At 35.7% G+C, this 26800-nt stretch overlaps 1 protein-coding gene across 1 annotated transcript in view; it reads left to right on the forward strand.

Annotated features, from left to right (window-relative positions):
- The window catches only part of itpr1b (inositol 1,4,5-trisphosphate receptor, type 1b), a 140989-nt gene that overhangs the window by 13345 nt on the left and 100844 nt on the right, over positions 1 to 26800 (forward strand). The window contains exons 4-13 of the mRNA XM_058790481.1: positions 12329 to 12444; positions 13423 to 13509; positions 13792 to 13950; positions 15792 to 15890; positions 16234 to 16317; positions 16447 to 16593; positions 18418 to 18513; positions 19837 to 19881; positions 19984 to 20013; positions 24545 to 24699. Of these exons, the coding sequence (XP_058646464.1) occupies positions 12329 to 12444; positions 13423 to 13509; positions 13792 to 13950; positions 15792 to 15890; positions 16234 to 16317; positions 16447 to 16593; positions 18418 to 18513; positions 19837 to 19881; positions 19984 to 20013; positions 24545 to 24699 (1018 nt within the window). The remainder of the gene's footprint in view (positions 1 to 12328; positions 12445 to 13422; positions 13510 to 13791; positions 13951 to 15791; positions 15891 to 16233; positions 16318 to 16446; positions 16594 to 18417; positions 18514 to 19836; positions 19882 to 19983; positions 20014 to 24544; positions 24700 to 26800) is intronic.

Raw genomic sequence — 26800 nt, forward strand, 5'->3', positions numbered from 1 at the left:
CACTCACTGACAGCAGGTGGCGCTGATGGAACAACAGCGATGCAACGTTTCTCTGGTTACTGCTGCAAACAAAGCAGAGCTGCGCTTTTAAATACTACGTTAATATGCATTATATGGAGGTAAGGTGAAAAGAAATGACCCTCTAAACTTTTCTGAAGACAGTCAGTTCCCCCCAGAGATGCATTCATATAAACCCCTCACTTCCTGCTACAGTATTTTCGCCTCTTTGTGTTAATAATTTGTTAGTTGTGTGTGTGTGTGTGTATCTATGTGTATAATGTATACTGTATGTTTATGTGCTAAAGTCATTCAAAGCAAGGGCCTGTACACTTCCTACAAATTTTTGACTAGGCTAACCTTCAGAAATTAGTTTTAATCCTTTTTTTTTTGTGCTGTCCTTTTTTTGTTTTTGTTTCTAATATATACACTGTATATAATAAAATAAATAAATAAATATAATCCTAAAAGTCACAATCCAGCACATTAACAGTGAACCTTTCAGGACATGAGCCAAGCACGTTTAGGGCTGCAGAGGTAAAACATTCTGCAGTGCCATTGATGGAAATTAGACTTAATTGGATGTATCTAAGCAAATACAAAGTGCTTTGATGAGCTCGTGATATAGCAAGGTCATGTTTGCTCTGATCATGACCAGTGCTCTTCTCTCCTGTCAGCTGTGGACGCAGCAGATGGCTGTCATATTATTACAGATACCATATGCAAATGTTAGGAAAAGTACTCATTTAATGACTGGCTTTGAATAACACTAGCTGCACCGAACTCTGTCAGATATGCACATAAAGTCTTACCATAACTATCTGTGGGTGTTATAGTTATGAGCTTGTGGTGAAGCGTTGAATAGAATGTTTTTTTGGTCAAACTAAAAGTGAACTGAAAGTGTAGCTGGTGGCTGGGTTCACAAGCACTGTTCACAGGGAAGCACTGTTTCCTTCTTTTCAGTAGAGTAGTTGCTTTTATATGTAATCATTTTAAGTCTGTATCTTGTGTAGTGTAGTTTTTCAAAAACTGATTTTTCAAAAGCTTTTCCATAAGTTTCAAGGCACTGTGTGTCATGTTTATATGACTGGCTGGATCTTTTTTTTTTTTTTTTTGTTATTGAATTTCAGGATTTTAGGACGGCTCTTGAAATGGATACAAGGCTGGAACAATAGATGTCTTGTGTTGTGTCGTGATGATAGTGATACAGTCATGGTCAGTGAAAAGCTCACCTGCTCTTCGCTCCAAAAACTCTCCAGTCAAAGATGGACAATGTGTAAATGTACTTGAGGTAAATGCCTTTTTAGGGTTAAATAATGAAATAACTTTTTAAAATTAGGTGTCATTTTTTTTATTTGAAGGACTGGTGTCTCAACAATGCTGCCACACACCACTGAACAGACATATGCTGATGTACTTCCTGTTTGATTGATGAGGCACAGCTGTGTAGGTGGACAGATGCATCAGGCCTGGGGTCTACCGCAGGTTTTCTCATACAGGGTGAGCTGTGCTTACCAAAAAACAAAGCTAAGACTATAAACAGTGTCCTCAGCCTAGATGTCCAATACAAGGTTGGTTTACAATGATTATTTTTAATATAAATATTTAAGCCTTTTTATAGTGTAAATTGTACAAAAATAAAAAGTGTTGTACAAAATATTTGTTTATATATAATTAATTTAAAAGTATTTGTTGTTAAAAAAATATATATTTTTGTAAATGTATAAAAAAATTACAAAATAACAATTTAATTATTGAACAAAATATTGGCATATGATTTGTTTTATATAATTTTATTCAATTTTTGTACTTAAATTGAGATTTTTATTGATTTTAAAAATCCAAATTTTTCTGACCAGGAAATATAATAATAATCTTATTATTATTATTATTATTATTATTATTATTATTAATATGTTATATTTGTGTACACACACACACACACACATATATACATATATACATTATATATATAATATGTATATGTATATATGTGTGTGTGTGTGTGTGTGTATATTAGAGGTCGACCGATTCATCGGTTGATTTCCACAACTATCGGTTATCGGCAAAAATCCATGCCGATAGTTTTCCGGTTTGCAACCGTTGCGGCTGAGAAGGGTCCGCTGGCATTATACAGTACGAGAGCGGTCTCTAGAGGCGGAAATCACTGACAGCACGTGTTGTTTATTTTGACACGTGACACTGCGCGCTGCACAGAGCGGGAAACTCCAGACGCGCATTTAAATACAGCCGACAGAAAAGCCTGCCGCGGAACAGAGCGCCATTCACATAGTTTTCTATTAAATTGCATTATATTTGTCCCAAATTGTTGTGAATGTATATAATGACTTCACCCTAGGCTATAAATTATGTATTGTGCATTTTTCAGCAAAACATTTGTCTTTCTGTGGCTCTAATAAAGTCGGTATGCTTCATGTAGAGAGCTGTAATAGATCGCGCGTTCTCTTTCCACTTGCTCTGTTTTTTTAAACACCGAACTTCAAACTCATTTATACCACATTGTTCATTCTTGAAGCAAACTTATGTCCGTTTGATTTAAATAAATAGTTTTAGACCGCCACTTGATTTGAACGCAAAGCGTCTGGTGTGTGTGTGTGTGTGTGTGTGAAACCTCTGAGTTCTCCTAGACGCAGCGCTGAGCGACTAACTTTTTTTTTTTTTTTTTTTGATTAGATAATTATCAAGTGTTAAAAAATAGAAACGGATAAAGTGTGTGAGTACACATACAATATCCATATGTATGTAATTTTAATGCTATGGCCTTGTGTAGATATTTAAACATGGTCATCTTTAAGCATGACTGTTGAAATTAAATAGTAACATTTAACAATAAAAGTCCATTCGTAGCATTAATGAAAACTGTAGAAGTATTGTTCCTTGTTAGTGTTTTCATTTCAACATTCACTATTAGCTACTAATAGGCTATATTTTTACATTTTAAAGTTTCTTCTTTTAACATTAGCAAATTATGAAAACTTTAATGATCAATATAGTAAATAATATTAATATTTTTGTTCATTTACAAAGTATGGTTCAGTACTGTTGCTGCTTTTTTTTTTTTTTAAATAGTAAAGCACTAGTTCTCTTTCAGTATCCATTTTGAAAACTATCGGTTGATTAATCGGTATCGGCCAGTGTGGTCCAACCTAGCTATCGGTATCGGTAAAATCCACTATCGGTCGACCTCTAATATATATATGTATATGTGTACGTTTATAAAACATTTTAAAAATGTTTATATATTATTTTTTGGAATGATAACAGTATTATGGCGTTACAAGTACATTGTAAACACTGTTTTTCATTAGATTATGATAGGGCTTTTTGAGCAAGGCTATAATGGGGCAAACACAAGCTTTTTCTGAAATAATACAAGGATCTTTTTTCCTCCTTTCTCTCCTGCTTTCTTCAGGTAGCTGTAGCAGAAGTGGCAGGGCTTTGCTCATTGTACTTCTGCTTGCCACCACTAAATCTTTAGATCCCTCATGGTATTAATAGCCTGCTTAAGCTGTTTAAAAGGCCTGGTTTCCAGAGAGCCTTACAGTGTCATTCAAAGGTTTGCCCTTCCTTTCTGATCCTGGGTCACAGCCACAAACATAGTCCCAGTGTCCTGTGGCCTATTATAGCATACTGTCAAGAAACAGCCATTTACAGGTGCATCTCAATAAATTAGAATGTCGTGGAAAAGTTCATGTATTTCAGTAATTCAACTCGAATTGTGAAACTCGTGTATTAAATAAATTCAATGCACACAGACTGAAGTAGTTTAAGTCTTTGGTTTTTTTAATTGTGATGATTTTGGCTCACATTCCCCAATTGTAAGTCGCTTTGGATAAAAGCGTCTGCAAAATGACTAAATGTAAATGTAACAAAAACCCACCAATTCACTATATCAACAAGTTAGAATACTTCATAAGACCAATAGAAAAAAACATTTTTAGTGAATTGTTGGCCTTCTGGAAAGTATGTTCATTTACTGTATACAGTGGGTACGGAAAGTATTCAGACCCCCTTAAATTTTTCACTCTTTGTTATATTGCAGCCATTTGCTAAAATCATTTGTTCATTTTTTTTCTCATTAATGTACACACAGCACCCCATATTGACAGAAAAACACAGAATTGTTGACATTTTTGCAGATTTATTAAAAAAGAAAAACTGAAATATCACATGGTCCTAAGTATTCAGACCCTTTGCTGTGACACTCATATATTTAACTCGGGTGCTGTCCATTTCTTCTGATCATCCTTAAGATGGTTCTATACCTTCATTTGAGTCCAGCTGTGTTTGATTATACTGATTGGACTTGATTAGGAAAGCCACACACCTGTCTATATAAGACCTTACAGCTCACAGTGCATGTCAGAGCAAATGAGAATCATGAGGTCAAAGGAACTGCCTGAAGAGCTCAGAGACAGAATTGTGGCAAGGCACAGATCTGGCCAAGGTTACAAAAAAAATTCTGCTGCACTTAAGGTTCCTAAGAGCACAGTGGCCTCCATAATCCTTAAATGGAAGACATTTGGGACGACCAGAACCCTTCTACTATGCTCAGTTTCTTTTCATTTATTTTGAACAGACAGTAGTGCAAATAAAAAATTTTCCATCTAGATGTGAAAACACTAAATATTATTACATGTTATATATATAAAATCTGTTTTGTTTTCATTGTGAGTGTACACAAATAAAAGCAGACCTTTATACAGTGATTATTAATAAGACAATAAGTGTTTAAAGTTGATTCTGCTGGTATAAGGAAACAGCTGAAGTGATTGCGCCGGAGCGCGCGCGCACACACACGCACATCAGTTTCAGCATTGACAGCGCAGTTGGTACTTTATCAAAATAAAATACAGTGAGCCAAACATCAGCGCGCGCGCCTCTGTGTCACCATTGGAACGCGACTGAAGTACAAACCCTATCATTTACATAATAAATAATAGTTTAGCATTCAGATACGTTACATCGCAAATATGGAAATATTATGGAATATTTGGATTTGTGCCGAATGAGAGAGGTAGGATACACGAGCACATTTCGCAAACAGTTGAGTGCGCAAGCCTTTAAAGTATACTCCCTTGTCAGTCTATATGAGAGATGCGTTCAGAATCAGCACGTTCACTGTCTGGGGGCTTTGTTTTCAAGTGCGCATCTCCTGGCATTCGCTGATATTCTGCTGGCAGTTATCAAACAGCGTTGCATTACTGCGGGCGCCCCCTTCTGGTTTGGGGGTGAATCGCCTGTATTCGTCGTAAGGCCTCATGCACCGAACCGAGACGCCCGTACCGTGACGGTTCGGTACGGAATACATGTACCATGCCACCCCTACTGTACAAATAAATGCAGCCTTGCTGAGCAGAAGAGAATTATTTTAAAACATATTACAGATCCCAATTTGAACACTATTGTGAATGTTATTATAAATGTATAGAGCTGTTGTAGGGTAATTATTATTATCATCATTATTATTGTCTTATTTTTTTATTTTATTTTACAGAACAACAGTAAAATTACAATACTAACATTTATGAATGTTGATGTTGAGTTTTCTTAGACTTTATTTTGGCAGAAACCCACAGGAAGATCTTAGTGCTTCTTTTTGTTGACAACAGCACGCAGATATTTAAATGATTCTCATTATGAATTTGGGAAGATGTTTGTCACACTTATCACATTGTCACGTGTCTTTAAAAAAAAAAATGTTACTGAGCAAATGACCAGTAACAGTGTTTTAGTGCAGATGTTCCTCGCGCTTTGGACTTTGAACCTTTTAATACTTCCACACTGCTGACGTGTTTGCTGCATTAGTGCGCGCCTCTATTTGATCGCGTCTCGTCATTGTTCGGTACAATTTATTCGGTCTTTTCACTTATTCGGCCAAACACCAAAATACTTTTTTTTTTGCTATTTTCGGCCAAACAATTTCGGTTGCCGAACATTCGGTGCATTCCTATACTCAATACTTGGTAGGGGCTCCTTTTGCTTTAATTACTGCCTCAATTCGGCGTGGCATGGAGGTGATCAGTTTGTGGCACTGCTGAGGTGGTATGGAAGCCCATGTTTCTTTGACAGTGGCCTTCAGCTCATCTGCATTTTTTGGTCTCTTGTTTCTCTTTTTCCTCTTGACAATACCCCATATATTCTCTATGGGGTTCAGGTCTGGTGAGTTTGCTGGCCAGTCAAGCACACCAACACCATGGTCATTTAACCAACTTTTGGTGCTTTTGGCAGTGTGGGCAGGTGCCAAATCCTGCTGGAAAATGAAATCAGCATCTTCAAAAAGCTGGTCAGCAGAAGGAAGCATGAAGTGCTCCAAAATGTCTTGGTAAACGGGTGCAGTGACTTTGGTTTTCAAAAAACACAATGGACCAACACCAGCAGATGACATTGCACCCCAAATCATCACAGACTGTGGAAACTTAACACTGGACTTCAAGCAACTTGGGCTATGAGCTTCTCCACCCTTCCTCCAGACTCTAGGACCTTGGTTTCCAAATGAAATACAAAACTTGCTCTCATCTGAAAAGAGAACTTTGGACCACTGGGCAACAGTCCAGTTCTTCTTCTTCTTAGCCCAGGTAAGACGCCTCTGACGTTGTCTGTGGTTCAGGAGTGGCTTAACAAGAGGAATAAGACAACTGTAGCCAAATTCCTTGACACGTCTGTGTGTGGTGGCTCTTGATGCCTTGACCCCAGCCTCAGTCCATTCCTTGTGAAGTTCACCCAAATTCTTGAATTGATTTTGCTTGACAATCCTCATAAAGCTGCGGTTCTCTCGGTTGGTTGTGCATCTTTTTCTTCCACACTTTTTCCTTCCACTCAACTTTCTGTTAACATGCTTGGATACAGCACTCTGTGAACAGCCAGCTTCTTTGGCAATGAATGTGTGTGGCTTACCCTCCTTGTGAAGGGTGTCAATGATTGTCTTCTGGACAACTGTCTGATCAGCAGTCTTCCCCATGATTGTGTAGCCTAGTGAACCAAACTGAAAGACCATTTTGAAGGTTTTGAGTTGATTAGCTGATTGGCATGTCACCATATTCTAATTTGTTGAGATAGTGAAATGGTGGGTTTTTGTTAAATGTGAGCCAAAATCATCACAATTAAAAGAACCAAAGACTTAAACTACTTCAAGTTGAATTACTGAAATAAATGAACTTTTCCACGACATTCTAATTTATTGAGATGCACCTGTAGTTTTTATCCTGTGAATTTTAGCAATGGCCACAATAAACTGATCACTTTGGTATCTCTGAAAGTTTGGCTAACAAATCTATGTTTGATGCTGTTGTACAGTAATGGTCAATAGACTAAATCTGTGCTTTGTGCAGAAAACTACAGATATATTTTCTACAAAAGCAAAGTGTCTTAAGTTGAAGGTCAGCTACAGTATGTTAACAATTTCCCTCAAGGTGTTTTCTGAAGTCAAGTCAAGTCACCTTTATTTATATAGCGCTTTTACAATACAGATTGTGTCAAAGCACTTAACAGTACCAAATTGGAGGATAGAGTGTCAGTAATGTATAATGATAAGATTAAACACTCAATTTTCAGTTAAAGGCATTTCATTATTGAATTCAGAGATGTCATTGTCTAGCTCGGTTTAGTTTAAATAGTATCTGTGCAATCAAATCGGCGATAATCGCTAGAAATTGAAAATGGATCTGCTTACACTGTTCGTCTCAGACAGGGCATTGTATCTCAGACCGGTTTAGCCTACTACAGAAAAAATAAATGGATAAGAAAAAAGATAATATGTGAGAGTGAACATGAACAGTTGTTTTCTAGTTTGTTTGCTCTGGAGCAGACATGAGATGCCTGTTGAATTGCTTTTAACTTTTGTAGCATAATGAGTAGTGCTTTGACAGCTCATAGCACAGTTTTGCTTTGCATTTATGTAAATTTGTGAACATCTGTACTAGGGGTCGAACGATATGTGTTTTTCAGGGCCGATGCCGATACAGATTATTACAGACCAAGTGGAACGATAACCGATATTTTTAACCGATATATTATGTCTAATGTAAAAATGAAAATTAATGTCAAAATTAAGAATAACAAGGGCTCTGACAAAAACTGCCTTCCCTGGTGTTGATTGCACTTCTTACTCTTGTCATCCTCCATGCATCCATCTACAATAAGGGTAATATAAAGAGAGAGTTAAAAGTGGGGCCACTGCATGCTTCATGATTAAGCCTATGAATACTGTACTACAGCTAAACAGCTTGGGGAAATGTAAGTATTTGGCTTCAATAATTTACATGTTAGAAATGTATGTGGAATAGCATAACCTCTCATAATTATAATATAAAAGTGTAAATAATTTAATTGTCTTCATAGCTCCATTGTAGAAGTTGTGAAGAAGACTGCAACTATTTTAATTAAACTATAACACTAATAGCCTGTTATAGGCACACTTGGTTCAATAGCCTATTGAAATGTCACAATTTATGTCGTCATAATCTTGGCCTGTGTGACAGTATCCTAATCTTGGCCTATGTGACAGTAATTTCGATTAGTTTTAATTTACAGTGCAGTGCAAATGAAGCCATAAAACATTAATTTCAGTTATCTTTTATTCAAATGAGAGTTAACCTCAATTTTTTGGCAAACAAATGGGTTTACCATTAAAATTAAAACATGGAATAAATAGCGTATTGTGTGATTATTCTTTTAAACAAAAGTTGTTGTTGTTGTAGTAGTAGTAGTAGTAGTAGTAAACCGAACTTTTATTTTGACGGGTTGCCATGAGGACCTCTTAAGTTTCTGTATAGCCTATGTATGTGATATGACGATCGTTTTACTCAAATGAAACGGTCAAATGCTCATGAAGCAACTCCCAGAGCAGTTCTGGGGATGTTGGTCATGTATTTATGTCCTCATTTAGTGAGACGGCAGATGCTGAAAACACCGCGAGCGTCGCGCACTTCAGTGTGTGTGTGTGTGTGTCTGTGCCATTTATATATAAAGAGACACGCAGAACATACAGAATTCATATTTAAATAAGTCTTTTTGCAGCTTAATATTTACAGATACTAGTCCATAGCGCGAGTCGATTTAAGTGTACTGACCTACTTTTGATTAATTCATCCAAACTTTGACGAACTCTGTGACTCCGCGTTATACAGTAAATTCCCTTTATATGACTGGATTCCGCGATTCCGCGATTCCCCATCGCGGAAACCATAAATAGATAATATTGAGGTGTTTTGCAACTTCAGTGTAGTGGATTGTGATTCATTGCAACTTGAGCAATGTCTGCTGCTGCCTTTGAGAGACAACTGATGCGTGATGATCACTGAAACTGTAGCAAGCGCTTTCAGTGAGAGTGCCTTAGTCTTCCACATTGATTGGTCTGACTCGTGACTCCCAACAAATCAGATGCGCGGTGGGCGGAGACTGCTCGAGGCCACAGAGTGGTGAGTTCTGACAGGCTGCATCAGAGCCAAATAGCGCGTTTCAAAATTAAATAATTATATCGGCACATCGGTTTTGAAAATGACCGATACCGATAATCATAAAAATGCTTAATATCGGCGCCGATAATCGGCCAGGCCGATAATCGGTCGACCCCTAATCTGTACTATATATATGAGTATTTTAGTACATTTTAAGTACATTTGTACATAAGTACATTTTGTATATTTTGAAAACTTTGGCCATGATGTTAATATTTCTGGCCAAAATACCATTAGTGTTACTATTGTAAAACCATGGTCAATTTAGTAGTGGTAGTATCATGCTTTGAGGTTTCGTGTTGTTTTTTTTCTTTAAAAAAAAAAAAAAAAATTATTTACATTTTTTCACATTTTAGAGAACAATCCCCCAACCCCCATGCCAGCAAATTGAAGGAAAAAAACACTAATGTAATATATATACATACACCCACAAATAGTAAACATATACACCTCCATAAATATACACCGCTCATATTGTGTACCTATACAAAAACACATACAGACGTCTCTACATATACAGAATCATTTAAAAAAATATCTTACCACTACCAAGAAATACTCATAAAATGCTATATTTTATCAAATTAACCACACCACTTAAAGAAGAAGGTTAAATTCAGTTATCATTGGTCACCTTCCAAATATTCAAAGGAGGACTTCCAAATCTGTATATGAATCTCTTTGGTTTACCCGCAATCTCGTGTCTAATCTTTTCCATATGTAACACATTGTCTTGTTTGCTATGCTCCTCCCATATTGAACTTTCTGGATTTGATTAAAACTATAGAGGTTTCTTTTAAAATTGTGCATTTCTTCTTTGAATGTGTTTTTTGTGTGTTTGACAGCCTGTAGTGTTTGTGTTGGTGTGGTGTGACGCTCTCTCTGTGGTTTAGCATGCTAACAGCCTCTCATCTCTGAGGTTGACCCAGCGTTGCCCCTCGGCACCATCAACCTACATTACTCTTCCATCATTCCTTGCAGTCCTCTTCGCACCGCCATCCTCTGTCCCACTTTCCTCTCACATGCTCCTCTCCTAACTTTCCACCTCCCATCCTTCAGTGTTTCTTCTTCTGTTTCCCCCTCCACCCCTAGTTCCCTGGCTGCTAATCCCTGAGCGCTAGCGTTAGTGTTTCTCAGTGCGCTCTGCGGACGTAGTGCTATTTTTACTCGTCACACTTAATCATGTCCTCTTGCGTGTCTTCCGTCCCTTCCTGTTACTCTTTCCTTCCTTCTACTCACTGTACCTGGCCCTCAGTGCAGTCCTGTCCTATCATGATAAGATAAGAGTGTAACTGGTTCTCAAGGAGAATAACTTGCTGGTTAACATCATCATAGTGTCTGATCCTCAAAGTTTATATGTGTGATGAATTGCGTTCCCAAAGCAAGGGATGTTTGTAATTCACTTCACCTGACCATTTTTAAAATAAATATTAATATAGATATATATATTATAAGTTCATTTGTAATAAAAATTGTTATTATTTTATATGTATTGTGGAATTGCAAGTGCATTAAACACTGTATTGTATTAGATTGTGAGAACATTCATAGTTTGCTGGCTTAGTCTTGCTGTAGCTTACAAAAATATACCACGGTAACCATACTTTCTGCCAGAATACCATAGTTACAACAGCTTTTGTTACTACTGTAATGCGAGTAATGTGAGAGAGTGTGTTCTGGGTGATTTCTAGGGTTTTTCTAAATGGTTTTGGCTTGATGCTTCTTGGCTGAAAACACTGAAAGAGCCCTTTTTATCACCCCCAAAATCATTAATCCTATCACTGTTAATCTAAAGTAATATAATGATTTGAGAGATCATTCATGACTGTGGCACAAACAGTGGCATATTCAATGAAATGAGTAAAACATGATTAAGTTATTCAAAGAAAGTGTTTAAATGTACAAATTCAGTCACAATTTGCAGATTAATATTTTTGTTAATGAATAAAAATGGTAAAACATCTTACCATGTAGTTAATTTAACATGGTACACATTCATTTTTTGAATAAAATTTGATCATACAAATTAGATTTATCTTACCATTTTAACACATTTTAGTTTTTTCATTAAATATTTAGAATTGTATAAAAATATAGATTTATTTTATTGTGTTTTACTGGACAGATTCACGTGGCTCACTTTGTAGAGTTAACCTGGCAAAGTGACCCGGTCATTTAACTAATGAGTCAAATCCTCTTGTGTTCTTCTTTGGGAACTTAATGAATTGTTCAAGTCAGTTGTGCCTGCAGTCACGGATGCCCTCATGATTTCATAAAATAATAAAGAGTACAATTAAATGGGTCACAATGTCTCTGAGATTAACCTGCTTGTATCCTTTCTAAATATGGCTAAATATGCCTTGGTGATTCAGTAGCTACTGATAGATGTGTGGCAGTTTTTGTTTGTTGTTTGGAAGGTCAGTTAGTCCAGTGATTACAAGGTTACTAAAGCAGTTTCTAGGGGGACTTGAAAAGATTTTTTATTTTCTGATCTGATGAAACATCTATAAGAGGATTAATAATACATTAAAAGAACAATTTTTCATCAGTTTGTTTTAAGGAAAGAATACAAACAAATAAAACAAATATATTTTCAAATAATATTAGTGATAATGCTAAATGATTTATAGTAATACATACAGTAAAAAGAGCACATTTATGGTTTGGTGTTGATAAAGTGATACTTGAGCCTTGCTAATGGGACTGTGGGTGTACATACTTAAAATTGAAGAAGAAAAACAACAACTCTAATTCATGTATGCACAGTGTTAAAGGCTCCTACAGGCAGGTGAAAATATTTGTGTGAACTTCTCTTAAGGTGTTTTTTGTGTGTTTTCTGTTTTTCCTTTCAGACTGTCTGTTTAAGTTGTGTCCGATGAACAGGTACTCAGCCCAGAAACAGTTCTGGAAAGCAGCAAAACCTGGTGGAAACAGCACCACAGACACCGTACTACTCACCAAATTACATGTGAGTTCAATGCGTAACATGTCAGGCTTATGCTTCCTCTATCGAAGCTTGTTTCTGCCATGGGACAAAAAATAAAGTAATAAATTGCGACTTTTTGTCGCACAATGCTAACTTTTTTTTCTAGCAATTCTGAATTTGAATCTCGTTTATTTTTTCTTGCAGTTCTGAGAATTCTGAGAATCTCAGAATTGTGAGATATAAAGTCGCAGTTATTTTATTTTTTTTAATTCCGTGGTGGGCAAAAAGCAGAATTGTGAGTAGTAAAGCTGGAATTCTAAGAAAAGATTCAGAATTGCAATATGTAATCTTGCAGTTATGAGTATGACTTGCAATTGACCTATCAGAAAGCCCCTCCCCTTGAACACAGGCTAGCCAATGGCAGTCGAGTATCAGTTGCACGGGGAGCGGAACTCGGACATCTTTAGGTTTCAGCGCCATAGAGAAACATTAGAAGATCCAAAGCTTGCATCTATTTTATAGGGTTTATGCTTCAAAAATGGAAAAGCGATGTGCCTGGGGTACTTGTAACACTGAGTCCAGGTATCCTGAGAAGATGGGCAATAGAATTTATTTTATTCTATTTACTAAACCCAAACAAAACAGAGCAAAATATCCCTAGAGTTAGCAACTCTGTTTGTTTGCCAACAGTAACTAAGAGGGGGCGGGGCTTACCAATAGGTCAATTGTGAGATGCAAACCTGTGACTACGAGGAAAAACATTAGAATTGTGAGAATTGCGTTCTATTTTTTATACCCTGGTGGAAGCAAGTTTCCATACCTCTTTTTATGCTGCATGAATAAGAAATTTTGACAGAAGTGTAATTTGGTATTAAATATGACAGTAAATGTGGTCCAAGTTCATTACATATATATCAAATAATTGTTTGTTTAAATCTTGTCTAGACTTTTCTTTTATGTAAATTATTTATATACGGTATTTGTAAGCATTTTAATTGCATTTTCACCTCTGTTTTTCAGCATGCTGCTGATCTAGAGAAGAAACAGAATGAATCAGAAAACCGGAAGCTGCTGGGAACGGTGATACAGTACGGAAATGTTATTCAGGTGGGTCAGCCAGCAGGCAGATGGGAGGCAGAGGGATCTCACTGTGCCATTGAGGTCTTGGCAGGACAGAAATCCATTGTTCAGTGTTATTTTAGTGTCTGTGTCCATTGAGCTTGCATTTATAATTGTTCTACATAATTCATTATAATATACGACTGTGCCATGTTACCTTGAGTATCTTCATGTGTATAGCTAAAGGGGTTTTAATGGGTATACCAGCTTTGCTACATATTATTCTTTGCTCTATTAAAATCAGACGTTTTTGTTTTTTTCATTTCACAGCTGTTGCATTTAAAAAGCAATAAGTACCTTACTGTGAATAAACGGCTGCCTGCTTTGCTGGAGAAGAACGCCATGCGTGTGACGCTGGACTCTGCTGGAAACGAAGGCTCCTGGTTTTATATCCAGCCCTTTTACAAACTCCGCTCCATAGGAGACAGTGTGAGTGAAAACATACACAGTTTAAACAGATTTGTTTTGAAATTGTACTCCTTCCAACCGTAGTGCCATATTTACCATTATATTGTGATGACAATTCTAGTACGCTCTAGTTTGCAAAGCCTTGCTCACTTGGCTTTATTAATGTTTTCTTTCTTAGATTTGAACTACTCAATCTAACATGCTTGTACAATATGTAGATAGACTACCGTGAAAAAGTTTAGGGTTGGTAAATATCTTTAAATGCTTTGAAAAGTCTCTTTCAACCCAACAAGGCTGTATTTATTTTTGAATAAAAATAGGGTAATATTATTACAATTTAAAATAACTGTTTTCTATTTTAATATATTTTAAAATGTAATTTATTCCCCTGATACAAAGCTGAATTTTCAGCATCATTTCTCCAATCTTCAGTGTCACACGATCCTTCAGAAATCATTCTAATATGCTGATTTGATGCTCAAGGAACATTTCTTCTTATTATCCTCAATGTTGAAAACAATTGTGATGCTTCATATTTTTGTGGAAACTGTAATACCTTTTCATGTACAGCTTTTATGTTGAGTATATAGTGTAGTGTATATTATATTGTGATAGTTGCTGGACAAAGGCAAGCAGCAATCTGCAGAGGCAAGCAGCAATGAGAAGTGTTGTCTTGCAAATTGGGCCAAATTATATAAATGTATTACCCTAAGTTTGTTTTCAAGCAGACTCAGGTGCAATTCCTGTAAATTGAACTTGGATGTTAGATGTACTCCGCAATGCACTAGGGGCTCTAAATGGCCTGAGCTGCAGTTACAGCTTTTAAACATCTGGAAAAGATGCAATCTTAACAGAACCAGACATAAAACAGTATCCATTTGCTCCATTAGATGTTGTTGTATGGGGGCCATGGGGTGTCATCCGCTGCTGATCTCTGGGGTAAAGAGTGTTTTTACATAAGCTTCCACTGACCGTTACATTATGTCAAAGCTCACAGAATTGAATTCCCCTGCTATTGCCTCTGTGGGAGAGCGTCGCTGTCACTGAGCCTTCGTCACGGAAAGCCACGGCAATAATTTGAAATGGAACTGAACCTGGTCTTGTGGGATATAAATAACTAAAAATAACTATAAATAACAAAACTAAGGCATTACAAGAGATCAACTTAAATTTGGTTTCCTTTAGCTATACAATTTAAAATCAGTTAGTGAAATGTTCTAAATGGGCAGAAATATATTAGGATTTCCCCTTTGAACTTAGTAGATTGCAGTATAGAATATAAATATCTGTTGTATTTGTACTTTGTACTTTGCCAGATTTAAGGTGCATGGCATTTCGTTATAAAGTTATAAATTTGAAGTTTCAGTGTTCTTGGTTAGGGTGGTAGGAAAAACACATGCATTTAGTTGTGACAAAAAAGTTAAAAATAAATGTTTTTAATCTTAATATGTTAGTTATTAAATGTATTAAATTATATAAACAACCATAAAAATAAATATATATATATATATAGAATGTTCTATTTCTGACATTATTGTTTTTTTTTCCTACTTCTGATTAATTTTTTTTGTTAATTTTATTCTGCAAAAAGAGGGTTGACAATATAATGTCTATGCTTGTGTGTGACCAAAAAATAAAATATAAATAAATAATTTGAATTGTATTCAAATCTATTCTATTTATTTACTTGTTTAATTGCTTATCTATTTATTTGTTTTCCTGGCTATACTTCTGATAAATTTTAAGTTGTTAACACATCACATAAAAATGATGATGCCTGCCATTCTTGGTTTTGCTTGTGGAATAACCATGAACAATTTCTTCACAAAATATGTTTTAATTGAGCTTTTTTTCTCTTTTAGGTTGTGATTGGGGATAAAGTGGTTTTGAATCCCGTAAACGCAGGACAGCCTCTACATGCCAGCACCCATCAGCTGGTGGACAATCCTGGCTGCAACGAGGTTAATCTGCTTTTTCTTTCAGTTTTATCCTTTTGTGTTGATGTGCATTACACCATGTACTCTGAATGTATGTAAATAACACTATTGATACAGTTCTGCTCTTAACGTAAATTAGCTTATGCTGCAAAAAAAGTGGAATTACTGTCCACTCAATTACTCAATTAGAATCCAGTGTTAGTGTGAAGGCTATTATGCTATGATAACACTAATTTAAGAGCCACTTTCTCTGCCAGAATGTCTCTGGATTGTGAATCATTGTTTTAAGTAAGTGCTAATGCTAAAAAAACAACATAGTTTATTTTATGATGCCCCCTCCTCCCCTTTTCCTCTCCATTCTCCTCAGGTGAACTCAGTGAACTGCAACACTAGCTGGAAGATTGTTTTATTTATGAAATGGAGTGACAACAAGGAAATCATTCTTAAAGGGGTAGGCGCTTCACACACACACACACACACACATGAAATATGGTTTGAGTTCCTGGAGTTGTTGTTGATGATGGTTCTAGGCTTTTAGTTTCTAGAATTTGTTGCTAATTCCTTCTTTCTGGTTGTTAAGGGTGATGTGGTTCGGCTGTTTCATGCCGAGCAGGAGAAATTTCTCACTTGCGATGAACACAGGAAGAAGCAATACGTGTTCCTGCGAACCACCGGCCGTCAGTCTGCCACCTCTGCCACCAGCAGCAAAGCACTGTGGGAAGTGGAGGTGAGTTGCATGTTTTGTCCATTAAGATTCTCTTTTCAAATGACTTAAACTGCTAATAAGCTTCTTCCAACTCTTTCAATCTTAAATTCAATTGAAATTCTGAAAGGAAAGTGTGTTTTGGCGAAACAGTGCAAAATCAACAAAATTATGTTTTTTTTTTTTTGTGAACCTTAACTCGCCATTTAACTGCAAAATAATCACAAAAAAGCAGAAATCTGTTTGGAGCTGTGCGTTAGTTCTTAAAGTGACAGCAGCCTAATAACCCTTGCCCGTCTTTAATGTTCATCAGCAACACAATACAACGAAAAATATCACTCACGCTCCTGAGTGAAGAACTTTAGTAGATTTAAAGGGATAGTTCAAAGTGAAAATTACATCATGATTTACTCACCCTCGTCCGCCATCCTAGCTGTATATGATTTTCTTCTTTCAGATGAACACAATCGGAATTATATTAAAAATGTCCTGGCTCTTCTAAAATGTATAATGTCAGCGAATGGCTGCTGAGATTTTGAAGTCCAGTAAAAGTGAATCCATCCATCCATCCATAAAAGTGCTCCACACAAACTTCTGGGAGGTTAATAAAGCCTTCTGAAGCGACTTGATGTGTTTGTGTAAGAAAAATATCCATATTTAAAACTTTATAAACCGAAATCTCTGTCTTGAGTAGGCGAACGCAGTGACGAGGAGAGAGGAAAACAAAACACTGGTCGCAAAATAGAAGTACAAAAGGAGGATTTGTAAAGAAAAATGTAGGAGGATTTTGATATAAGGCAAGAGGAGACTGGTTTTCCTTTGCTAAACAAAACATGGTTCTTGCGAGACTCTCATATTCTCACTGGAGTTTATGCTATGCACACGTCCTACGTCATCCGCTGGAACACCACTCTCTCATGATTGCACGTAGCAGTTAGCGGAAGCCAGAGATTATGGTTTATAAAGTTTTAAAAATGGATATTCTTCTTAAACGCATCGATAATTAATTAAACGCATTTTTATGATGGATGGATACACTTTTTTGGACTTTTATTGGACTGTTGAATATCAACAGCCATTCACTGCCATTATAAAGATTGGAAGAGCCAGGACGTTTTTTAATATAACTCCAATTGTTTTGGTCTGAAAGAAGAAAGTCATATACACCTAGGATGGCTTGAGGGTGAGTAAATCATGAGGTAATTTTCACTTTTGGGTGAACTATCCCTTTAAATCTACTTAGTTCTTCACTCAGGAGTATGAGTGATATTGTTCTTTGTATTGTGTTGTTGATTAACATTAAAGGGCGAATAAATCATGGGGTAATTTTCATTTTTGGGTGAACTATCCTTTTAATAATAAGCAGTGTATATTTATTTCATACACTAAAGACTGTGCAGTGTTCTATTTTACATTTGATTATTCGGTTTCTGTGATGGAATAAAATATCACAAATTTCTAGAAACTATAAGCTTAAAATTAGTCATTTTGATCATAATGAAGTCCTGGTAGGACTGTTTAATGTCCCCGACAGCCTCTGTAGTCCCATTTAGCTGCTTGTTAGCAACTGCTATTTTCAAGACGCATAAAAGGTTAAAGTTATGAGTGGTGTGTAACTGATGTATTTTATGTTGTTGAGTAATATGTGCAAATTTCTTAAGCTTACGTTTACCACAGACCAGGCATTTACCCATTGACTGTGGGACTATGGAATCGGAAGTTCAAATAAACTTGTTTAACGGGTTTTAGGACTCATTCCCACAGCATTCTTATTGTAATTTTGTGTAATGGGTCCCTTTAACTACCACATATGCTAATTGTGACATTTCTCCCAATCTCATATTTCAGGTGGTTCATCATGACCCGTGTCGCGGTGGCGCTGGTTACTGGAATAGTCTTTTCAGGTTTAAACACTTGGCCACAGGACACTACCTGGCAGCAGAGGTGAGTGAGGTGTGTTCTACTAGCTCGGGATCCTCCCTCAGCTGTTCCCACATCAGCACTAACCTCTCTCACTGGGTAGGGAACCTTACTAACTTCCTCTAGATTTTCTCTGGCTAAAAACTGCAGTTTGTAAGATTTTCAGCATCCCTCTGGATGTTTCCATCAGACCTCTAACCTGACTTGAGCTCATTTTTGCTCAGTTAGATGCTAAATTGATTAAATCTTACATAGTGCAATTTTAATCACATCTATGGTGCTGTTCTTTGAACATGGCTATCTTGGTTAGCAAGAAATGTTTAAGGATATTTTGAGAACCTAGTTCTGAAAAGTTAGATATGATACTCTTGTATCGTTTTCAGCCCTTTTTACTTCAAAATATGATGCATTTCAGAGTGACACAGGGTATGCAATGAAAAAAATTAAGAGGAATAACAAGTATTTTGTTTTCATGAAAGATTATGAATTATGATTTTAGTGTTATTTATATACTATTTATAGTTTTTATTTTTAATTTCCAATTCTTCAGAAGCCATTCGATTAGTTTAATGTGAGGGAAGAATATTCAAACCATTAAGTTAAATTTAGTTCAAAAATAAGTAAATAAAAATAGAGTTCAAAATGTTTTATTAACATTTTTCCAGATTTGGCTACACTTATATTTCGTCATTAAATTAAATTTTTTCCTGGAATGTTTACATTTTATCAAATTATGCACTCAAGATTTTTTTTTCTTTCTTTTTTCGGATGATACTCAATGATACTAGAATTTTGGTATTGGAACTGGATCGGTTCTGAATTTTTTTTTTTTTTTTTAATCTTAGTTTAGTTTTTAATGTAGTTTTGAGATATGCTTTTGTCATTCTTCTTTTTTTCATTAACTATTGCTATTTAGTTATATTTATTCATTAATTCATTTCCAGTTAGAAATGTTAGTGCTAATTTTCTTTTGGTGTAAATTTTAATGTATTATTTCATTTCGGCAGCTTCATTTCAGTTGACAAAACTCTTTTTAACTTGCTTAGTTAATGATAATAATAATTTTTGGGATAAGGAATGTATATTAAAGTAAAATGGGTTAAATTTTGAAATCATGTGCATATGCTTTAAATAAGGGGATATTCATTTCAAATGTCAAATCTTGAAATATATCTCTCTAACCAAGTAAAACATGTTCAAAGATCAGGACCCTGTCTTACTTTATTTTGGTTTTATTAGGTTGTGCCTAATCAATCAATCAATTTCCTGATCAGTTGCCTGTCAAATAGAATGATCTGATTTCTTTTAGCATTTTGAGGTCATTTTTTGTGATTTATTTGTTCACAGGTTAATCCTGACTTTGAGGAAGAGTCTCAGGAATCACGTTCATCTGTGAGTACCTTCATTTCTGTTAAATAGCTGTCATTCTTGTGTACTGTACTGTGTAGATATACAGTATGTGTGCTGGCTGATTTTTTTTGTTTCCGGTTTCAGGTGGCAGATTTTTCACCCTTTAACTTCCAGGTACTGTCAAACCTGCTCTCATACAAAGCTTATATAGCTTCATCTTTTTTTTGCAGCTTTGTTTAACGTTATTGATCGTTATAGTTTTAAAATGTGATTCTATGCATGTTATGATACATCAAAAGTATTTGTGGGCAAAATTCAGTTATTGAATTGAATTGAATATTGAATATACTTTATTGTCCCATTTCTGGGAAATTCTTCTTGGACAATCATGACATGGCCAGTACATAACATTGACACAACTACACATAACAACTCATAATGATTTACCTATATCAGTATATTAGAACTACAATAAGCCAAGCTGGCGACACACGCCACTTATTTTTGCTCTTCTCTGTTAAATAATTTAACAGCAATAGGCACAAAAGAGTTTTTGTAGCGATTTGATTTACATAACAAAATCCTCAATCGTCTCCCTGATGGTAACATAGTAAAATAGTCATGTAAAATATTTGTATCATCAGCAACAATTTTCTTTGCTTGTCTTAAAACAGAAACCTCGTACATCTCCTGAATAGGTCTTTTCTCTTCCCAACCCACAATTTTTAAAGCAGTCTGTACAAGTCGGGCAAGTTTTGATTTAGATTGAACAGACAGATTTCCATACCATGCTGTTATACCATATCTTATCAAACTCTCAAAAACAGACTGATAAAACAGAAACAGAATCCTCCGATTTACCCCAAATACCTTTAACCTTCGCAAAAAATGTAACCTCTGCTGCAATCTAGAACAAAGACCGTTGACATGAGAAGACCAACATAACAAATTGTCCATATAGACACCCAAGTATTTGTGTGATGATACCTGTTCGATAGAATTCCCATTTATTATTACAGGACTGTGATCCCCCACAGATCTAGGGTCGAAAAGCATTTCAACAGTCTTGGTTTCATTTAAAATCAAAGAATTCTCGTCACACCATCTTACGAATCTATCAACTTCTAAAAAGTATTGCAAACAAGTAGTGTTCCTATGCAATAAACTCAGTATTGCCGTATCATCGGAGAATTTAATAAAGAAGTTATTATCCTGACTTGAAACACACTCATTGGTATATAACGTAAACAGAATGGGTGAACTAACACACCCCTGCGGTGCCCCCTTATTGGTGATTTTCACCTCAGAGAAACAATTATTTACCCTTGTTGTGTACGATTAGTTAAAAATGTATAAAACCATTTAATACAGAAGGGGTTCACTTTCAATTCTATCAGTTTACTAATTAATATCCTAGGTTGGAGAGTATTAAACGCCGAACTAAAATCTATAAAAAGTAAACGTGCATATGCTTGGGTATCCTCTAGATGTCTATTTACTAAATGAGAGATACAATTAATGGCATCCTCTGTCCCCCGTCCAGCCTTATAAGCAAACTGAAATGGGTCAAGTGATAATTTAACCTCCTCTTTTAAAACATTTACTACTAGTCTTTCAAAACATTTCATGATGTTTGAAGTCAAAGCTATAGGTCTAAAATCACAGTTATCAACTGGGCAATTTTTCTTGGGAACTGGCATGATTATGGATTTTTTCCACAATGAAGGAATACTATGCATATCTAAAGATCTCTGAAAAATAGGACAAAATGCTGAAGTAAGTTCATCAGCACAAGTTTTTATCAAAAAAGCAGAAATTCCATCAGGACCCGTAGCTTTTTTGGTACATATGCCTTTAAATAACGAATAGACTGTATAAGGAACAACTTCTAATCTACAATCTGAGTTACATCTAATAGAGTCTAAATCCACCAGTTCCTCTAATGGGGACTCAAACCTTAGAAAAAAATCATTCAGATCATTTGCTCTTTGCTGTTCATTACTAGTTATAAGCCTGTTCCGGACAGGTTCCATATTGGTTACTACTTTCATAGCATCCCATAATTTCCTGGAATTCCCAAAGTTAAAATTTTGTTCTATGATGTCTCTATGTTTTGTCCTAGCCTCCTTCAGCAAACTATTTAATTCCTTTTGAACTGATTTTAATTCAGTTTTATCTTGGTTGTTAAAAGCTAACTTCTTCCTATTTAAACACTCCTTAATTTCCTTTGTTATGTAACTTTTGTTGTTAGGAAATACAGTTACTGTTTTCTTCTCAACAACTGTGTCCACACAAAAATTAATGTAGTCTGTTATTGTCTCTGTAGCATCCTCAATATCCATATCATGAAACCGTTCCCAATCTGTACAAGCGAAGCAACCCTTTAAAATGTCAATATTATCATCAGACCAAACTAATACAGTCTTCGTCTGTGGCTTTGAGCGTTTTAAAAGTGTTTTATAAATAGGTACCAAATGAATCGTGTTATGATCACAGTTCGACAGAGGGGGTTTGGGCTTGGCCACATATGCATCCTTCACGTTCCCGTAACATTTATCTAAAATCTTATTTCCTCGGGTAGCACATTTTATGTACTGTTCATAACCTGGGAGAGAAGAGTCCAGTCTGCAATGATTAAAATCGCCAAGAATGAAGATCGGAGCTCCAGGAGTACGTTGTAATTGTTTCCGCGTTTCCACTTGGCGGGACATATGCTGCACAAATAATAATATTTCCAAATTCTCGCAGGAGGTAAAAAGGCCTCAGCGATAAGCAGAGTAGTTCCACATCTGGTTTACACACAGACTCTCTTACCGTGTACTGGCTACACCAACCCTCTCTGATGTAGACACAAACACCACCGCCTCTTGTCTTCCCCGAAGATTCATCTCTGTCTGCTCGAACAAGGGAGAACCCTTCAAGGTCCACCAATGAGTTGGGGATGTCAGGGTGCAGCCAGGTCTCTGTGAACACCATCAAACAGGAGTCTCGATACTCGTAACATATCCTTGAATTCATGCGCAGTTCCTCAATTTTGTTTCTCAAAGACCGCACATTACTTAAGACCATAGACGGCAGCGGTGGTTTATTTCCCCGATTACGGAGGCGTTGTCGAATTCCTCCCCTCTTTCCTCTCCTCCGGGGTCGCCCCGAACAAACACGCTGCCTGCTAACAACTTCAGGTATGTCTACAGGTAGCGCCGTCCTTGCAGGCCTCAGCAAAAGCAGCTCCTCCCTGCTATAATAGATGGGCAGCATGCCAAATGTGCGTACAGGTGACTCTCGATTCCCAACAGAGATCACCCTTCCGATCAGCACCAGCAACAAAAACTGTGCCAGTATCATCTTCATTTTGATAACACACTAAACGTGACTTGAAATAATATAACATTAAAAACACAACAAGCTGGCCAATGTACACGTGTCCGAGTCGCCAGCAGAGCAGCGCCACCAGCGCCACAGTTACAGTGTTATTTTAATATTATCTATATACTATTTCGAATGGGTTTTTATTTTTGATTTCATTGTTTTTTTTATTTATTTTTAGTTTTAGTAATTTTTAAAATGTGTTTTTCTGTCCTTTTCTGCATTTTTTTTTTTTCCGTTTTAGTTTTAAGTTATTACTACTACTTAATTTCAGTTGCTTGCCAATGCCTCCTTTTTATTTTTTATTTATTTTTTTTAATATAATATTTATATTTCATTTCAAATTTAGTTTTAGCTTTTAGTTTTAGTTAGCAATAACAAAACTGTTTATAATGAAAGTAATGGGGAAACACACTGAATAAAATGTTAAAATACATGTTTTTTCAAAGTGTAGCTACGAGACAAGAAATGTAAATGTAAAATCCCTACCAACCTTGTCTGTGCAAAATGATATGAAAAATTAAAACTGTTAAGAAAATGGAAGAAAATTTTATAATAATACACATTTTAAGGAACAAATAATAATAGTGTTTTAACAAAAATACAACCTTCACATTTCTGTATTTAAACCCTTCAAATGCATTACAGATTTTTTTAAAATAAGTAAAATACATTTTTTGGTAAATGATTTTATGCTATAAATGCTGTTGAATCTAACTTGAATAGAACCCCAGAATATTTTAAGAATAATTCATAGTTTCATTTCACTCACAAAGTAGTGAACTTTTTAAGTTAACTTTTTAACTTAAAAAAAAAAAAAAAAAAAACATTCAACCACAAGGTGGCACTATAGCTGTGAGTAAAGGAGTTTGAGCAGTGCAGCTCATGGCCAGTAGGTGGCAGTATAACACCGTCATTTGTTTAAAGCAGCAGTTCCTCCTGTTGCTAGTGTGCATGTTCTAAGCTTTGCACACAAATCTCAATTTAATCATTATGTTTGTTGATAACAGACCCTTAGGTCAGGTTTATAAAATCTAAGTGAAAATTTCCCATGAGTTTCTCTGAAATGAACTAAGAAGCACTTAACTTTATTGTTGACTAATAAACTGCTAAACCTGTTTTGCTCGAAACCCACATATATTGCAACATGAGACTGATCGAGAGATGCTTCTTTGTTCTCGAACTCTTTGTAGAATTTCATGTCACATGCAAAGTTGTAAACATGTCACGAATCAAAGATTGTTTCCTCGGCAAAGACTGGTTTTATCTTAGTCACATAATCAATAAACTGATTGAGGTGTTGTGTCTCCATGGTTACGTGGTCTCCTCTCTCCTCTAGCTGGACTCGGAGCATGAAGCTCTGCGAGCACGTCTGCGAACGCCCAACGAGAAGGTCATGTACACCCTCGTGTCCGTCCCTGATGGCAATGACATCTCCTCTATATTTGAGCTGGATCCCACCACCCTCAGAGGAGGAGACTCCCTCGTTCCCAGGTACACGCTGGACCATAATTGTATTATAATAAAGTCACTCAATGTATAACATCTTTAAAACCAGTACAGGTTTAAATGTTACAGTTCGTTAATTTTTATAGTGATACTGTACAAGTCTTCCTGAACAGCGTTTTGTAGAAGGCCACAAGATGAATTCAAGTTGGCCATCTAAAATTTACACTCTAGTACTTTATATAGTACTTTTAACAGTATATAGTACTTTTAATCTATTATTTAAACAATATTTTTCAGTAACTTATATACACGCACACATTAAAAGTCTAGTACTTTTAATTTTAGACAATATTTAAAAGTAAAATTTATATTTAGAGTTAAATCTGTTTTTAACCATATTTGATATAAGGTTTATAGATAAGCAACAAACCAACCAACCAACGAAAATATTGGCCGTTTTAAGTCCATTATAATTATTTGCATTGAGTATTTACTATGATATTTTACATGGCAAGTAAGCATGTTACATACCCAAATACTCATTACCATTAGGCAAACATAGTACTTTTATTAGTTACTAATAATATAAAATATATTGTAATGTTTTGACTCACTGACTGATTGATTGATTTCAATAAAATAAATAAACCTTTATTTTAAATAAATAAAATGATATAAATTGAAATAATGTTTACATTTGTGATGTTTAACTTTAAATGTTATTATAATCATCATTGAGAATAATTAAAATAAAAAACAGAGTACATTGAGGGGAAATTAATAAAAAAAATATATATAAAAAAGTTTTTTAGGAGGAAGTTTGACCTGTAAATATTTCTGCTGTTTACCCCATTAAATGACAAAATACAAATGTTTTTATGATTTTATAGGTGTAGTGCAATACAGAGATTGTATAATGTAAATTGTGTTGGCAGGTCAGGGTTAATCAGACTATCAGAAGGAGTGGCAGGTTCACTGCTGTCAGTTTGAGCTCTGAGTAATGTGAGATTACTGTTTATAACACGTTTAGACTGTACTCAATCTCTGATTCCCTCTCTTTCTATTGCCTGAAAAAGTTGTTAAGAGTAAAATATGATTTTGCCTCTGTTTATGGGCGTGAAACCCCTTCCAAAATCCACTCAGTGGCTGATTGTCAAGTTGTTTTCAGGCCTGTGGGATATCTGAATTTAGTAGTAAATGACACTTAATGAACCTAAGAGAAAACAGTGTATCTGATTCATACGGCACAGGAAAGATGTCGTTTTGCACTCACGCGTTTTCCTGGTATTTCTGGAAGTCGCCTGCATCTCATTATGTCTTTCATCTCCCAAGGTCTGGTGACTCGTTTGGCTTGTTTTTAACTAGAAGGCCTGTTGTCTCAATGAATCACGCGTGACAGAACACGAGAGGGATGTCAGATTTGGAAAAATGCACACATGTGATCACATGTTTACTCTCACACCCGTCAGGCTCTTTGTCCACATACCACAAAACCCAAGCGCTTCCAGCGTGGAGTGCTCATGTGTAGCTTTGTGTGTGTTTGCCTCATCAAGATACCTGCAAATTCTTAATTTTCTTTCTGAAAATAGTCAGGAAAGTCCCGACAGGGTGTGGAGGCAGGAAATCAGGGTGACCGTGCACTTTGCCAGCGTGATATCTTTCCATGTTGTCGAAACATGTTGTTAAGACAGAAGCCTGATGTTGCGTAACCGTCCACCCCCAGATTCCCTTATTTATATAAGCAATCACTTGGAAAGTGGTTTTTATGAAGTCATCTTCCTGCTGCTCAGAAACAGAACATAGTAGGGGAAATTCAGTTTTGGTGTTAAATGAGTGAATCACATGAAGATGTCCAGATTATGTTTATGATTCTATGATGTACATAGAATTTACAAAAGTTTATAGAAAGCATATTAAATCCCAGTAAAGTGTCTGCTGTAATGATTCAAATAACTTCTGTGAAAAAAAATGGTATAATATTATGAAATAATATTTAAATTATTATTATTATTATTACTTTATTTTTTTGCTGACAAATTGGTAAAGCACAGTGGTTTGAAAGATAGTTATAAGATTTAAAAAGGTAATGAATTCGTATTTAGGGGCTGCACTGTTGTCCTTAAATAGTGTTTTTTTTTTAATATCA

Source organism: Onychostoma macrolepis, chromosome 11, assembly GCF_012432095.1.
Source record: "Onychostoma macrolepis isolate SWU-2019 chromosome 11, ASM1243209v1, whole genome shotgun sequence".
Lineage (NCBI taxonomy): Eukaryota > Metazoa > Chordata > Actinopteri > Cypriniformes > Cyprinidae > Onychostoma > Onychostoma macrolepis.